This window comes from Marmota marmota, unplaced genomic scaffold (assembly GCF_001458135.2).
Source record: "Marmota marmota marmota unplaced genomic scaffold, marMar, whole genome shotgun sequence".
NCBI classification, from domain to species: domain Eukaryota; kingdom Metazoa; phylum Chordata; class Mammalia; order Rodentia; family Sciuridae; genus Marmota; species Marmota marmota.
The window spans coordinates 16,736,983-16,752,515 of record NW_026000222.1 but is presented as its reverse complement, the minus strand read 5'-3'; the positions used below and the strand labels follow the sequence as shown (position 1 = coordinate 16,752,515).

At 52.9% G+C, this 15,533-nt stretch overlaps 2 protein-coding genes across 4 annotated transcripts; both read left to right on the top strand.

Annotated features, from left to right (window-relative positions):
• Positions 1-1,420: 1,420 nt before the first annotated feature.
• On the top strand, positions 1,421-12,987 carry Edc4 (enhancer of mRNA decapping 4). 3 transcript variants are annotated; one of them, XM_048792342.1, is made up of 29 exons: positions 1,421-1,693; positions 4,273-4,429; positions 4,848-4,959; positions 5,250-5,349; positions 5,593-5,782; positions 5,884-6,031; positions 6,115-6,219; positions 6,538-6,647; positions 6,737-6,820; positions 6,915-7,010; positions 7,110-7,212; positions 7,316-7,496; positions 7,594-7,666; positions 7,774-7,865; positions 7,942-8,129; positions 8,202-8,338; positions 8,431-8,509; positions 8,901-9,334; positions 9,419-9,523; positions 9,608-9,760; positions 9,842-9,878; positions 10,002-10,179; positions 10,280-10,435; positions 10,539-10,654; positions 10,741-10,906; positions 10,991-11,177; positions 11,267-11,486; positions 12,036-12,199; positions 12,439-12,987. In XM_048792342.1, the coding sequence occupies exons 1-29, from the start codon at positions 1,612-1,614 to the stop codon at positions 12,629-12,631; spliced, it is 4,146 nt and encodes a 1,381-aa protein (XP_048648299.1). In that variant the 5' UTR covers positions 1,421-1,611; the 3' UTR covers positions 12,632-12,987. The 3 variants fall into 3 exon arrangements, with proteins under 3 accessions (XP_048648299.1, XP_015351672.1, XP_048648300.1); XM_015496186.2 differs by having other exon boundaries at positions 8,431-8,584; XM_048792343.1 differs by lacking the exons at positions 11,267-11,486; positions 12,439-12,987 and having other exon boundaries at positions 8,431-8,584; positions 12,036-12,179.
• A 139-nt stretch (positions 12,988-13,126) lies between these two features.
• Positions 13,127-14,866, top strand: Nrn1l (neuritin 1 like). Its single transcript, XM_048792344.1, has 3 exons — positions 13,127-13,461; positions 14,197-14,329; positions 14,476-14,866. The coding sequence occupies exons 1-3, from the start codon at positions 13,287-13,289 to the stop codon at positions 14,759-14,761; spliced, it is 594 nt and encodes a 197-aa protein (XP_048648301.1). The 5' UTR covers positions 13,127-13,286; the 3' UTR covers positions 14,762-14,866.
• The last annotated feature ends 667 nt before the right edge of the window (positions 14,867-15,533 follow it).

Here is a 15,533-nt window from a genome sequence, read left to right as displayed (position 1 = left end):
GTGACCTCTGCCGTGGGTAGGTTCAGGGCTCTAGTAGCAGGAGAGGATCCTGAATCCTGTTGTTGCTGAAGAGATCTTTGCACACACAACCTACAAGGTTCAAGCCCTCTAGGCTGAGGAACAAAAATGACAGAGGGACCTCGTCTGTCACCAGAATGGACAGGATCCCATCCAGGGTGCCCCATATGCCCCAAGCTAAGCAAAGGGCAGCCCAGATCCTGTACCACCTGCTTGGGATATCATTGCCCACAGAGCTAGTCCCCACTGGGGTGGAATGTAGATTTGGAACAATGAGAGAAGTCGTCTGAGCATAAAGGATTCGTATTCATATGGTATCAGTTCTCAGACCTCTCGGACATTTCCTGTCCACCTCCTATTTGTTATACACACTGCACGCCTTCAAATCCTAGGAAGTCAACTATTAGGACATTTTTCTGCTCCTCAGTTTTGGGGGCAGAGGTCTTGTCCAGTAGAAATCTAGCCCTTCTGTCCTGAGACCACTGGATGGTGTAAACCTAGTAGCAAAGTAGTAACTGCAGACTATAACCAAACCCAGAATTTTGGGCTAATGCTGTCAGAGTTCTTAGGATTGGAAAGGGCACCCCAGCTCAGGCCGATCTGTAAAGGCATACCTTTCCCCTCACCCACTATGGGAGAAGGATAAGGATTTTCTCAGACCCCTCAGGTTTCCTGGCTAAACTGGGCACACACAGAGCTAGATGTGCTGTTTGTCAGGGCACATTTTCAGATTTCAGTGGGACTGGTCTCCAGCTGCTGTGTTTGGGGAAGTTTGGGTTGGGGAGAGGTAGATGCCTGCTGCCTCTTAAACCATCCTGTATAAAATCTGCAATACAGCTTCTTCCATGTATCTGTACCTGAAATGTCTGCAATAAAGAGGTGTTTGTAAACTATGGTTTCTTTCTTTCTAACCGGAGAGGAAGCCCCTTGGGACAAGGGATGCTGGGGGACAGTAGGAAACAATGACCTTTATGGTGGGACTATCTCCCCTGCCCTTGTAATTCCTGGACTTAATGACCTCGTGGGTCCCCTCGGGCCTTGGGTTATTCCAACCCATTTCCCAAAGGGGACACAGGCCTCTGTCAATTCAGTTTCTCCTGGTGGCCTGAGGAGCTCCACCCTAGGCGGTGGAGTTAATCCTGTCCTAGGTCTATCTAGACTTCATTTAGAGCAGACAGGAACTAGACTCGTCCCAGGGTGTCCTTGGACGAGTAGGGCTACCAGCCTGTTAACTGTACGTGGATTTTTGCTGCTCTTCAGTCTAACAGAACTCCGACCTCACTGGCACTGGGTGGAGGTTGCAAAGGGTGATAGGCTTCTGTAGAAGCTAGGCATTCGCCCCTACCCCGGAACCTTTCTTCTTTCGTCCTCCCAGGTTCCGGGAGCGGAGGCTTTTGGGGGCCGGAAGTGGAGGCGGTTGGTGAGGTTGGCGGGGCTCTGGACGCTGCACGGGCGGCGGTTTAGGAGCTGCGGGTGGACTGAGCGTGGTTACCGGCGCCCAGCTCTCTGCCCCATCGGGGCTGGGCGAGGCTGGGCGGTGCGCGGCGGCAGCGGAACGAACGCCGTCCGGGCGGAGCGCCTGCGGCTGGGCCCATGGCCTCTTGCGCGAGCATCGACATCGAGGACGCCACGCAGCACCTGCGGGACATCCTCAAGCTGGACCGGCCCGCGGGAGGTGAGCGGGGATAGCGCGGGTTGGCCCTCCGCAAGCAGGGGAGTAGGTGGCGTGGATCTGAACCATTCTCAGAGCCCGCAGTTCCTCTAGGTCCTTTAGGCCGGTGAGGGCAGACCAAGTCAAAATCCCTAAGCGTACTGGGCGACTGGTGCAGACCCCTGGGTATGACCCCTCCCCATCCTGACGCCAGATATCCCGTCTCATCCTTGAGAGTCTCAGCTGAAGGTGAGGTCCCTTCTTTGAACCGAGGCGCCCCTCTGGTTTCCTGGCCACAAAGACTGGTATTCTTGGTACTGGCCCAGCGCCCCTAGCCTTTCGCGGTGGATCAGAGGCCTACAGTTAAGCGCTGTGCTGAAGAACCTCTGGTCATTCTCTACAACTTGCTCTTCCCTCTGGAATGCGACTCTAGGCCTGCTGTTGCTCTGAAATCTATTTTTTGGAGGAAGGTGGCCAGCCCCAATTCCGTGTTCTTTCTGTGATGAAGGCAAATCACAGATTGCACAACCTTGATTGGATTAGGTTTCAAACATCTGCAAGCCTAGCTTGTTCCAGTTCATTTAAATATCACTAGTGATACTTCTGAAGCTCTCTTGCTTGCCAAGAGCCCCCGAACAGAGCTAACAGGGTTGCAATAAAATGTTGTCATTGTAAAAGAATACTGTTTTGGTACTGTTATGGAAATAGGGTGGAGGGAGAATGGAGCTGGAGATGCAGAGGGCAGATCTGAGAGAGGAGACTGTTTAGGCTAGGTCTCATAATAAGGACGGATCTTGGGTATCAGGAAAGGCACCCAAGGCACCTTTTTAGATGCCACATGTTACAAAAAGTTGTAGTGGTTAAAGGATTGGCTTGAGATGGTGGTATGGGTGTGCGGAGGCCACATTGAGAATTGGTGTTTATACTTTCTGGATGGCCTAGTCTGGCTGCTTCTGGAAGCAGGCACTGGTGGTTAGCTCCAGGTGGGTTTAGGTAACTCATACTCTGCGGAAATCTATTTGCTGCCTGAGACCATTGGGCCCTTTGACACATACTTTGTGTGCTCCCTTTCCTCATGAGTGTAGCTTGTGCCTCAAATGTCCATATCATCTGCTGAGCAGACTACACTCCACAGAGATTTGGTAGAGCTTGGCATGACCAACCACATACAGCCTGAGCCTCCAGTTTATCTTCATGGTAGGCTGCCTGAAAGGGAGAGTGATCACCTTTTCCCTGAGCAGCTATGGTGGCTCTGAATCTTGTGAAGTGACCTGGAGGCTTTCCTCCTAACTCCATTGTTTATTGATTGGCACTTGATTTTCATTTGCCAAGTAGTTCTTGCTTGTCTCCTCCCCACGAAGGACCAAGTCATACCTCATACGGTCTTGTAACTGGAAATTTGCTATGTTCCTTGCTTCCTGGGAGTTTTGGCAGTGGTGTATGAGCCAGTGAGAGTGCTCAAAAACCAGCCAGTGCAAACAGTTAAGATGTTGTCTTTCCTAACACCATGCTTCACCCTATAGTTTATCTCCTTTTTGTTCAGCTCCTTCGTGTACATTTCCCCAGAGTTTACCTGTCTGAGATGACTTCAGAGCGATTTCTGTTTGGGACAGGACCCTTGCTTTCTTACTGCCACATTTATTCAGGCCTTAGGAGCCTTTATCTCCAAACCCTGCCACTGCTTTGGTAATAGGCCCTGGTTTATCTGTCACCAGATTCTTAGTTTGTATGCTGCCTTAAAGCAACCAACCTACTGGCCGAAGCTGACCATATCACCTTTTCCTTTAAAATTCTTTTGTGGGGTTGGGAATGTAACTTAGTAGTAGAGTACTGGCCTAGCATGTACAAGGCCCTGGGTTCTATTCCCAGCACTTCTAAAAAAGAAGAAAAAAAAAATTGTGGTTCTCATTGTCCACAGGGAGAGTCTAAGCCATCTCAGTGTCATACCTGAGGCCTCTGCAGCCTTGGTTTCCCTCCATTTTCCTGCTTTTCTTTTGTTGTGATTACAGTGATTATAATAGTGAAGGTGAGGTCCCTTCTTTGAACCGAGGCGCCCCAACCACATTGAACTCTCATCTCCTAGGTTGAGAGGTGAGGACACAAGCTAAGGGCTTTACCTGGGTGCCCAGTATAGAATGGAAGTAGGCTCATTCCCAAGGAGGGAGGTGAGCAAGGGAAGCTGTGGATCTGAGAACAATGGACCAGGCAAAGCTGGTCATCTGGGACTAGAAATCTTTACCAGGTGGCCTTTGCCATGCTCTCTCTCAAGTGTTCCTCTTGGAACACCTAGGCTGACCCCGATGTGATATTATCTGGCTTCACACATGCTAGATAGGCACTCTACTACTGAGCTATACCTTCAGCCCCATTAGAGGATCTTTAATGGCATGTATCCCTCCTCCAGGTGGAAGAACCTCATGTTCATCCTTGGTTCTTATATCAGCATTTATAGAATGAAATATAAACAAAGGGCCCTCCTCCCCATGGACATACTATGTTCAGTTTTTTTCCTAGAGCACCTCATGGTCCAGAAGGAAGTTCTATTGTAAGAGGGGCTAGTGGGAATGTGTAACAACCTTATCAGGGTGTCTCTCTTTCCCCAGGCCCCAGTGCAGAGAGCCAGCGGTCATCTAGTGCCTATAATGGAGACCTCAATGGGCTCCTGGTACCAGACCCCCTCTGCTCAGGTGATGGTACCTCAACAAGTAAGCCTGGTCTGCGGATCATACCACCCATTAACCTGCAAGAGAAACAGGTCATGTAAGTAGCTGGGAGATGGCAAATGTGCTGATGGTACTTTGGGGGCGTCTGCTAAATGAGGGCAAGAGGTGCCAGCAGCCTCTGCTGCTCCTGCTCTGGATGACCTGGGACAGAGCACTCAACCACATTGAACTCTCATCTCCTAGGTTGAGAGGTGAGGACACAAGCTAAGGGCTTTACCTGGGTGCCCAGTATAGAATGGAAGTAGGCTCATTCCCAAGGAGGGAGGTGAGCAAGGGAAGCTGTGGGTCTGAGAACAATGGACCAGGCAAAGCTGGTCATCTGGGACTAGAAATCTTTACCAGGTGGCTGTGTCTTCTCCTTTTCTAATCTTGCCGTTAAGGTATACCAGACATACGTAACCCTACCATTAAGCTTTTGGGTGAATAAAACAAAGTTTGTGCACCTCTCTCTCCAGCTGCCTTTCTGGAGATGACAGCTCCACCTGCATTGGGATTTTGGCCAAGGAGGTAGAGATTGTGGCCAGCAGTGACTCCAGCATTTCAAGCAAGGCACGGGGGAGCAACAAGGTAGGTACCAGGATACTGTGGCACATATAATGTATGGAGACACACCCAGCCTCTCCCTTCTCTCCCATGAGTCCAGTTCCTGTGGGTACCACCCTGACAAACAGCATGCCTCTATTTCAGGGAGCCAGGCTTTGCTGTCAAACCTCTGTGGGAATCTGGCTCAAGAGATTTCTGTGAATGACTGGGTTTTCATCTGTGTCCTCTCCATCCCCAGAGTTGTTGAGATTGCTGAGGCTCAGAGTTGCTTCAGCCCTCAGTTTCTTTGACTTTTCCTCACTCTGGGTTTTCAGGTGAAAATCCAGCCTGTTGCCAAGTACGACTGGGAGCAGAAGTACTACTATGGCAACCTAATTGCTGTGTCCAACTCTTTCTTAGCCTATGCCATTCGTGGTGAGTAGGGGCTCTGGGTTGTAGGAAGTATTCTGCTGGAAGCTCCAATTTGGGACCACTCAGACCTTAGGATACATTGGGAGGCTTCTCTGGACTGCCCTAACCTCTGTCAGGCCTGGTGGAGCTGGGTAGGAAAGCCAAGCTTGAGATGGTGGCAGTGAGGCAGGCAAGGGCAGAATTTCTGTACGATTTGTTGCCTAGGCCTAGATGTTTGCTCATGGCTCCCTGCTCTCTTGATTACAGCTGCCAACAATGGCTCAGCAATGGTGCGAGTGATCAGTGTCAGCACTTCAGAGCGGACCCTACTTAAGGGCTTCACAGGCAGTGTGGCTGATCTGGCCTTTGCACACCTCAACTCTCCACAGCTGGCTTGCCTGGATGAGGCAGGCAACCTGTTTGTGTGGCGCTTGGCTCTGGTTAACAGCAAAATTCAGTATCCATTCCCAGGCATGGAGGCTGACGAAGAGTGGGCAAAGTGGGGGTTGCCATGCATATTTAATCATCCATGTGTCTAGCCCTTAACACCCTGCTCAGAGAAGAGATCTTGGTCCATATCCGGCAGCCAGAGGGCACGCCACTGAACCACTTCCGAAGGATCATCTGGTGCCCCTTTATTCCTGAGGAAAGTGAGGACTGCTGTGAGGAGAGTAGCCCAACAGTGGCCCTGCTGCATGAAGACCGGGTGAGGGGGTCAGACATGGTGGAGAAGGTGAAAGCAGCCATATTATATGAATGGGTTGAACACTCACCTCCTTGTACCTCCAGGCTGAGGTGTGGGACCTGGACATGCTCCGCTCCAACCACAGCATGTGGCCTGTTGATGTCAGTCAAATCAAGCAGGGATTCATTGTGGTAAAAGGCCACAGCACGGTAGGCTTACAGCTGATTGCTTCCTTGTCCTCCTTCTCTTCCACATTCTCCTCATCTATTTCCCGTATTCACAGCTGTCCAGATAGCTTTACCAGCACTATGCCCATGGGGACTTAGCATAAAGTAGTTCTTACCTATGGAACTTCATTCTTAACCTAGTTGTACCCTGCAGGTCTGGACTTCTCTGTAGCGCCCCCCATTCAGTCAGTCACAAAACATGTGAATCCACAGGGGTCAATCCAGTTTCCTACCATCTTCATTTGGGAGGGTCTCGTTTCCACCTTGGTCAGATAGCAAAGCCCTTTGGCTTCTTCCCAGTGTCTAAGTGAAGGAGCCCTCTCTCCTGACGGGACTGTCCTAGCTACTGCAAGTCATGATGGCTATGTCAAGTTCTGGCAGATCTACATTGAGGGGCAGGATGAGCCACGGTAAGGCAAAGCCTGAGGGACCAGGACCCCCTTTGCCTCAGGAACAGGAACAAATCACTCATTCAGGTCCCTCATCTGCCTGCCTTCAGGTGTCTACATGAGTGGAAGCCTCATGATGGGCGGCCCCTCTCCTGCCTCCTATTCTGTGACAATCATAAGAAACAGGACCCTGAGTGAGTGAGTGGGATATAGGCATGTGGTGGGCTAGACCATGGACTCCCACCCAGCTGGAGACCTACCAACCACTTGTGCTTTGTGGGTTTGTAGGGTCCCATTCTGGAGGTTCCTCATTACTGGTGCTGACCAGAATCGGGAGTTGAAGATGTGGTGCACAGTGTCCTGGACCTGCCTACAGACCATTCGGTAAGCAGGACTTTGGCGGGGAGCAGGCAGAGGTGGCAGGGTGGGAATGTGCCTTCTGTGAATTCTCAGTCTTACCTAGCCTGTTTGTTGGCTTCCTAGCTTCTCCCCAGATATCTTCAGCTCAGTGAGTGTGCCCCCCAGTCTCAAAGTTTGCTTAGACCTCTCAGCAGAATACTTAATTCTCAGTGATGTACAACGAAAGGTAGGCTGTCATGGGAGCACTCTGGGCAGAGCCAGTATCACTGGGAAGGACTGAAGGGACTCATAGTTTCTAAAGCTGAGTTTGGAATGTGGCACCCATGCAGGTCCTATATGTGATGGAGCTGCTGCAGAACCAGGAGGAAGGCCGTGCCTGCTTCAGCTCCATTTCAGAGTTCCTGCTTACCCACCCTGTGCTGAGCTTTGGCATCCAGGTTGTGAGTCGTTGCCGGCTGCGGCACACTGAAGTGCTGCCTGCTGAGGAGGAAAATGATAGCCTGGGGGCTGGTGAGCTGCTCCAGAGTCAGGCCTGGTATTGGTGTGTGGGGTGGTACTGAGGTGCAGAGCTGGCTAGAAGCTTAAGGTATCCAATCTGTCCTTTTAGAGGGTTCTCATGGAGCTGGTACCATGGAGTCTGCAGCTGGCGTACTCATCAAGCTCTTTTGTGTGCATACTAAGTGAGTGTGTCAGGAAGTCCCATCCAGGCCCTGCCTGTGTTCCTCCCCATTCCACTGACCTTGGCCCCTTTGAGCACTCTGTTCTCCCCCACGCCCTTTTCTTGCAGGGCCTTGCAAGATGTACAGATCCGTTTCCAGCCACAGCTGAACCCTGATGTGGTGGCCCCACTCCCCACTCACACTGCCCATGAGGACTTTGGTGAGTTAGAAGTGAAAGAAACAGGTTGGACTGACAGTGGTGTGAGATCTGACTCAAGTGGCAGCTTTCCCCACAGCCTTTGGAGAGTCTCGGCCTGAACTGGGCTCTGAGGGCCTGGGATCAACCACTCACGGCTCCCAGCCTGACCTCCGACGCATTGTGGAGCTGCCTGCACCTGCTGACTTCCTCACCCTGAGCAGTGAAACCAAACCCAAGTTGATGACACCTGATGCCTTTATGACACCCACTGCCTCCTTGCAGCAGGTAGCTCCCTTAAGTAGGGGGAGTGGGAATGCCCCACCCAGGCCATAGTGCTTATTCTCTGCATCTCTTCAGATCACTGCATCCCCCAGCAGCAGCAGCAGCAGCAGCAATAGCAGCAGTAGCAGCAGCAGCAGTAGTAGCAGCAGCAGCTCTCTTACAGCTGTGTCTGCTGTGAGTAGCACCTCAGCTGTGGATCCCTCCTTGCCCAGGTGAGGTAAAGGTCAGAGTTGGGGAATGGTAGGGGCTAGTGCCAGGTGATGCCAAGCTCTGACTACTGATACCTTGGCCTTCCCACCACCAGGCCACCTGAAGAGTTGACCTTGAGCCCCAAATTGCAGCTGGATGGCAGTCTGACAATGAGCAATAGCAGCAGCCTGCAGGCAAGCCCACGCAGCCTCTTGCCCAGCCTGCTCCCAGGCCCAGGCGATAAATTGACTCCCAAAGGGCCCGGGCAGGTGTGTGTGCATGTATGTGAAGTGCTGGGTAACTGGTGGTTGGCTGCAGGGGAAGTTGGCAGCCTCTTCCTGCACTCTTTCTTTGCTGACTTGTTCTGTCTCAGATGCTCCCTCAGGGGTCAGATCAGTCTTCCATGTTCCCTGGAGGCTATCTTCTCAGTTTCTCCATCCCCACTTCCTTTCTTGGGCTGTAGCCCTGTTTTTGACCTGCATCTCCCTTCCTAGCTGTCCCATCTCATCACTACTGATTCCAGTGCCTCCTGACTGTGGTCCCCTACCTCCTTTCACTTAAACCCACATTTTTCACTCACTCCAGGTATCTGCTACTGCCTCTGCACTGTCCCTGGAGTTACAGGAAGTGGAGCCTTTGGGGCTACCCCAGGCCTCCCCCAGTCGTACCCGCTCCCCTGATGTTATCTCCTCAGCTTCTACTGCCCTGTCCCAGGATATTCCTGAGATCGCATCTGAGGCCCTGTCACGTGGCTTTGGCTCCTCGGCTTCTGAGGGCCTTGAGCCAGACAGTATGGCCTCAGCTGCCTCAGCACTACACCTACTATCCCCACGGCCCCGGCCAGGACCCGAGCTTGGCCCCCAACTTGGCCTGGATGGAGGCCCTGGGGATGGGGATCGACATAGTACCCCCTCACTCCTGGAAGCAGCCTTGACTCAGGAGGCTGCCCCTGCTGACAGTCAGGTCTGGCCTACGGCACCTGACATTACTCGGGAGACCTGTAGTACCCTGGCAGAGAGGTGAGGAGCTAGAAGAGAGAAAGTATGTTGGTGGGAGGGACCTCAGGAAGAATCATCCACTGCTGAGTCCACCTGTCCCTTCAGCCCCAGAAATGGTCTCCAGGAAAAGCATAAAAGCTTGGCCTTCCACCGACCACCTTATCACCTGCTACAGCAACATGATAGCCAGGACACCAGTGCTGAACAAAGGTGGGAGTCACCCTGTACCATTCTTCCAACAAGGGAGAACTAGCAGGTGGATAGGTGCTTACCCCCTCCTTCCCCTTCCCACAGTGACCATGATGATGAGGTAGCCAGTCTTGCTGCTGCCTCAGGAGGCTTTGGCACCAAAATTCCCACTCCCCGCCTGCCTGCCAAGGACTGGAAGACCAAGGGATCCCCTCGGACCTCACCCAAGATCAAGAGAAAAAGCAAGAAGGATGATGGGTAAGAAGAGTCCTTGGGCCAGGGAGAGGGGTGGTCTCTAGGCTGCCTGATGTGGCCTGAGGTACTTCTTGCCTATGGCAGGGATTCAGCCATGGGATCCCGGCTCACAGAGCACCAGGTAAGTGAAGGAGCTCTTCCTACCCATTGGAACCCATCCTTCAAAGGCTCTGGGCTATTTCCCTGGTCTGGTGGGTAGGGATAGGTGGGGCAGGCATCATGTGATTCTCAGTGATACTGGCAGGTGGCAGAGCCTCCTGAAGACTGGCCAGCACTAATTTGGCAGCAGCAGAGAGAATTGGTAGAGCTGCGTCACAGCCAAGAAGAGCTGCTGCAGCGTCTGTGTGCCCAACTCGAAGGCCTGCAGAACACTGTCACAGGCCATGTAGAACGTGCCCTTGAGACCCGGCATGAGCAGGAACGTATCCTTGAGGGTGATGGCACAGCATGGTTTAGAGGAGGGGTAGCCTTCTTAGCTTGGGAAGGGATATGCTCTGGGATTGTTCCTTAGCTACAGTGCAGAACGGCGTCTAGAGAGGGCACTGGCTGAGGGGCAGCAGCGGGGTGGGCAACTGCAGGAGCAGCTGACACAACAGCTGTCCCAAGCACTATCTTCTGCTGTGGCTGGGCGGTTGGAACGTAGCATACGAGATGAGATTAAAAAAACAGTTCCTCCATGTAAGTTTTGCTTGAAGATTTCTTTTGGGTGGGCCAGTGGGAATAGGTGAACCTGTCAGACTTAATCTCCTGATTCCACCTTTCTCTTCTTCCCCTGCCCCAGGTGTCTCCAGAAGTCTAGAGCCTGTAGCAGGCCAACTGAGCAATTCAGTGGCTACCAAGCTCACAGCTGTAGAGGGCAGCATGAAAGAGAACATCTCTAAGCTACTTAAGTCCAAGGTGCTATAGGGCCCAAGATTGGGGTGGTGGCTAGTTCCGACCAGGTTGGGCTCAGGCTTTCAATTTGGCCTCTCCCTGTACCTCAGAATTTGACAGATGCTATCGCCCGAGCAGCTGCAGACACATTACAGGGGCCAATGCAGGCTGCCTACCGTGAAGCCTTCCAGAGCGTGGTGCTGCCTGCCTTTGAAAAGAGCTGCCAGGCCATGTTCCAGCAAATCAATGATAGCTTCCGGCTGGGCACACAGGAATGTAAGTGGGGTTGTATAACCCAGTGTAGGAGGGGCTGACTATTCACTCTTCATCCCTCTTATGATCCCCATGGTCGCCTCTCAGACTTGCAACAGCTAGAGAGCCACATGAAGAGCCGGAAGGCACGGGAACAGGAGGCCAGAGAGCCTGTGCTTGCCCAGCTTCGGGGCCTGGTCAGCACACTGCAGACTGCCACTGAGCAAATGGCAGCCACTGTATCTAGCAGTGTTCGGGCTGAAGTACAACACCAGCTGCATGTGGCTGTGGGCAGGTATGTAGGCAGGGCTTTGGGCAAGGTGGGGTGTTTGGGATTGGCCAGACTTTGCTTCCTGTCCACCTCTGTCTCCCTTCCCTTTTCAGCCTGCAGGAGTCAATTTTAGCACAGGTACAGCGCATTGTTAAGGGTGAGGTGAGTGTGGCTCTCAAGGAACAGCAGGCTGCCGTCACCTCCAGTATCATGCAGGCCATGCGTTCAGCTGCTGGCACACCTGTCCCCTCTGCCCACATCGACTGCCAGGCCCAGCAAGCCCATATTTTGCAGCTCTTGCAGCAGGGCCACCTCAATCAGGCCTTCCAGCAGGTATGACAGCATTTGGCCCTAGTAAGGTTCAGGTATCTTCTGACAAGACCTACACACCACACATTCCATTCCCTCCACCAAGCTGTGGGCTGTCTGACAGACTTTTTTATTCTCTTTGACCTCCAAGCCATTGCCTGTGCCATTCTTTTGTTCAGGATCCCTTTTTTCCTATCTCAGCTCACCTTGCCTTATGACCATTCTTCTAAGGAACCTTTCTTTTCTTTTCTTTTTTTTTTTTAATATTTTTTAGTTGTTGATGGACCTTTATTTTATTTATTTGTATGTGGAGCTGAGAATTGAACCCAGTGCCTCACGCATGCTAGGCAAGCATGCTACCACTGAGCCACAACCCCAGCCCCTTCTCAGGAAACTTTCTTTCTAATCTTTTTATTGATAGGGTAAAATACAGCCCTCCAGTTCTCTGGGTCCCTGAGTATCCTCCTCTGGAGCCCTTAGCACCCAACTCTGTGGTTCTCCTCCCCGAGGCCACACACCACAGACAAGCAGGCATTCTATCCTAATACTAGCCATAAATGCTGCTGCCCCCAGGCGCTGACAGCTGCTGACCTGAACCTGGTGCTGTATGTGTGTGAAACGGTGGACCCAGCCCAGGTTTTTGGGCAACCTCCTTGCCCACTCTCCCAGCCTGTGCTCCTTTCCCTCATCCAGCAGCTGGCATCTGACCTTGGCACTAGAACTGACCTCAAACTCAGGTGAGTATGTGTAGTAAGAGAGTAGGAGATAAGCTGATAGTGGGGGTGAGAAGGGAAGCAGAAACACCCACTCATGCCTGATTCCCTTCCCTAATTTTCTCCACTCATTTCCCCCATCCTCATTCATTGAAAGGTTTAGACTTCCCTTATCATCTGTCCCTCTGGGCTTCAATGCCACCAGGGGGCACTCCTATCTATTGGCACCCACCTGTAGCCTGTGCTTTTCCCCCCATTCTCAGCTACCTGGAAGAGGCTGTGATGCACCTGGACCACAGTGATCCCATCACTCGAGACCACATGGGCTCCGTCATGGCTCAAGTGCGCCAGAAGCTATTTCAGTTTCTGCAGGCTGAGCCACACAACTCACTGGGCAAAGCAGCCCGGCGTCTTAGCCTAATGCTGCATGGCCTTGTTACCCCCAGCCTCCCTTAGCAGCTAAGCCTGCCTTGTGTAGGGGTGGGTGGCACTGAAGACCAGTAGACAGGCGTCGGCCAAGATTGGGATCACATCTGCTATTTACTTGCTCAGGCCTCCACCTCTAGTATTTGGGGATTGGGGATGCAGGGTATTCTGGCCGTGGTCTACAGATTGTGGTAATCGGTAGGGTAAGGCTGGGCCCAGGGCAGGTATTGTGCCTTCTTGGGTTCTGCCATTCCTAGAGCATGACCCCAAGATCGTGACACCACTTGAGTTGAATTTTCCATGTTCCTTTTTACCTCTGATTTGGATCTTTTTGTTTTTGAAAAACATTGAGAAATTCAATTAAATGCTTTTGGAATAAAACCTTATGTGTGTGGTTTTGGTGTGTCTTTAGTGAGACTGATGACTGCCCTTTCTCCCTCTGGGGAGATCTAAGTCAGCCCATCCCTGGGGCCTGGACATCTGTTCTCATCAACTCCACTGCCTTCTCAGAGCTCCCCTCCAACTCCCAGGGCAAGGGTCCTCAGACCATCTCAGCAGGAACCTGGGCCTCTCAGGGCATGTCGGCTCTCTGGGGGCACCTCTTCACCCTTCTGCCAATCTGGGAGCTGGGGGCGGAGCCAACAGCCTGCTTCGAGCCCTGCCCATTCCTAGCTTCCATCCAATCATGGTCCCTCCCTCCGTGGGCTGGGCCGGCCGGCTGCACTCCAAGCTGCTAGCTCCCGCATTAGGCTCTCAGCCAGGGACCATGCGCTGCTGCTGCTGCTGCTGCTGCTGCTGCCGCCGCCGCTGCTATCAGCGGCCGCCCGGTGTCCTGAAGCTGTTGCTTTTGCTGCCACTCGGTGAGTGCGGGAGCCTGGACCCAGACCAGGCCGCAAACCCTCTTGCTTGTCTCCCATCATGCTGGGTATAGAGTGTGGGAGCCGGGAGTGCTGCTTTCCTAGTGCCAGGCGCCAGGGTGGATAGGTGTTCTGAGGGCCCCAGGAAAGTGTGAATGGTTTCATGATGGAAAGTGAGGAACAAATTGAGCCCCAGCTGTGGGGGAAGGACCTTGAAATTCTGAAGTTCCTCTTCTGATAAAGGGAAACCCATTACCTCTGGCAGGACTCCTAGACTAGCCTTGGGATTCCTGAAGTTCTCTGAGGGTCTGGCCTGGATCCCTATCCCTGGCTATGTTGCCCAATCTCATCTAAAACACTTATCTTTGGTGTGAGGTGGGAGGGTCATGCGAAGCTTATGAAGGATGCAGAGATAGTGCCCCACCTGCCTCTAGCCCCAATCCCTCCATTCTCTCCTGACTTCTTCCCTTAAACCATCTTCACTTCACCTAGAGCCCCAAGAGCTCAGGAGGAACCCACTTCTGGGACACACAGTTCCTGCTTCTGCATCTTGGTCTAGGTCCTGCCTTAAAGGCAGGTGATCCCTAGACATGCCCCTCAGCTCCCAGGGGTGCTCTTTTCACGCTGAGTCATGTCCCTAGAGCACTCCCAAGGTAAACAAGCCCCTGGGGGTGGGGGGTGGGGGGTGGGGAATGGCCCGGCTTATTCTGTCAACCATTCTTCACCCCCTCTCCCCAGTCCTTTTACCCCTACTAGCAGCAGCCACAGAGGCTCCAAACCGCTGTGACACCATATACCAGGGCTTTGCCGAGTGTCTCATCCGCTTGGGGGACAGCATGGGCCGCGGAGGCGAGCTGGAGACTGTCTGCAGGTACCAGCAGGTGGGAGGCAGAGGGCAGGTGGGAGGCAGAGGGCAGGTGGGAGGCATAGCCCTATCCGCGCCACCCTTGGAGCTAAACTTCCTTCCCATTCTAAAGCCCCACCCCAACCTAACCCCTCAATCCCATTTCCTAACAGGTCCTGGAATGACTTCCATGCCTGCGCCTCTCGGGTCCTGTCAGGCTGCCCAGAGGAGGCGGCTGCTGTGTGGGAGTCTCTGCAGCAAGAAGCTCGCCGGGCCCCACATCCGGATAACTTGCATACATTGTGTGGTGCCCCGGTGCGGGTCTGGGAACGCGGCACTGGCCCGGAGACCAACCAAGAAACACTACGGGCTACAGCAGCTTCACCCGCTGGGGCCCCTGCGCCCCTGCTGCTGGTTGCTGTTCTGGTGCTCGCCTACCGCCTGGGGCCTCTGGCCTAGTCAGTCGGGTCAAGTAGCAGCGCCCACGCCTCCAACCCTGCGCGGGCAGTCGCTGTCTGGGCTCTGCAGAGCGCGCGGCTTTCATTAAAGGTATTTATATTTGCACTAAGCTCCTTCCTTTCTCGCAGCTGCGACTCACTTAATTGGGAAAGGAGGCCCCAGAAACTGATCCCCAGCACAGGATGGGCTTGGCCAAAGGCTGCCACAGGGGACTCCTTAGGAACATACATTTCCCCCAACGCAGAGCTTTCCATTACACTAATCTCAAGAGTTCTGGTTGAGATCTGCCGGAATGCGAAGTTGTTCTCTGCCTTTTGGGGCTTGCTCGGTGGGGGACCAGATGAGGTCTGGCAGACGAAAGTTCTAAGATCCACACTTCTAATCCTGCATACCCCTTCTATTCTGTCCCCTTGGGAACGGGTGAGGTGGTGTTTGCCCTTGGCCTCACCCCAGCTGCCCAGGCTCCTTTCAGCTTCCAAGCTCCTGATCCTATCTGATCCTCCTCCCTCTGTTGAACTATTACTCAGGTTCAAAACTGCTTAGGCTCTGTGCTCAGTTCCCCTCCTCCTCCAAGGGTAATAGTCCTTTGGAAGGGGGGCTTGTCCCAAAAAGTGGGGATCCCCTGTCTTAGTCCACGTTCAAATTCTTGAGAAAATCTGAAGCTACAGAAACTGGGTTTATAATGAGGGATCTCTGGCTTTTACTCTCCACAAGCCTGTTCTTTCAGAAGAGGTGTGCATGTGTGCAGAGCCCCTATTCATCCTGGTGGAAA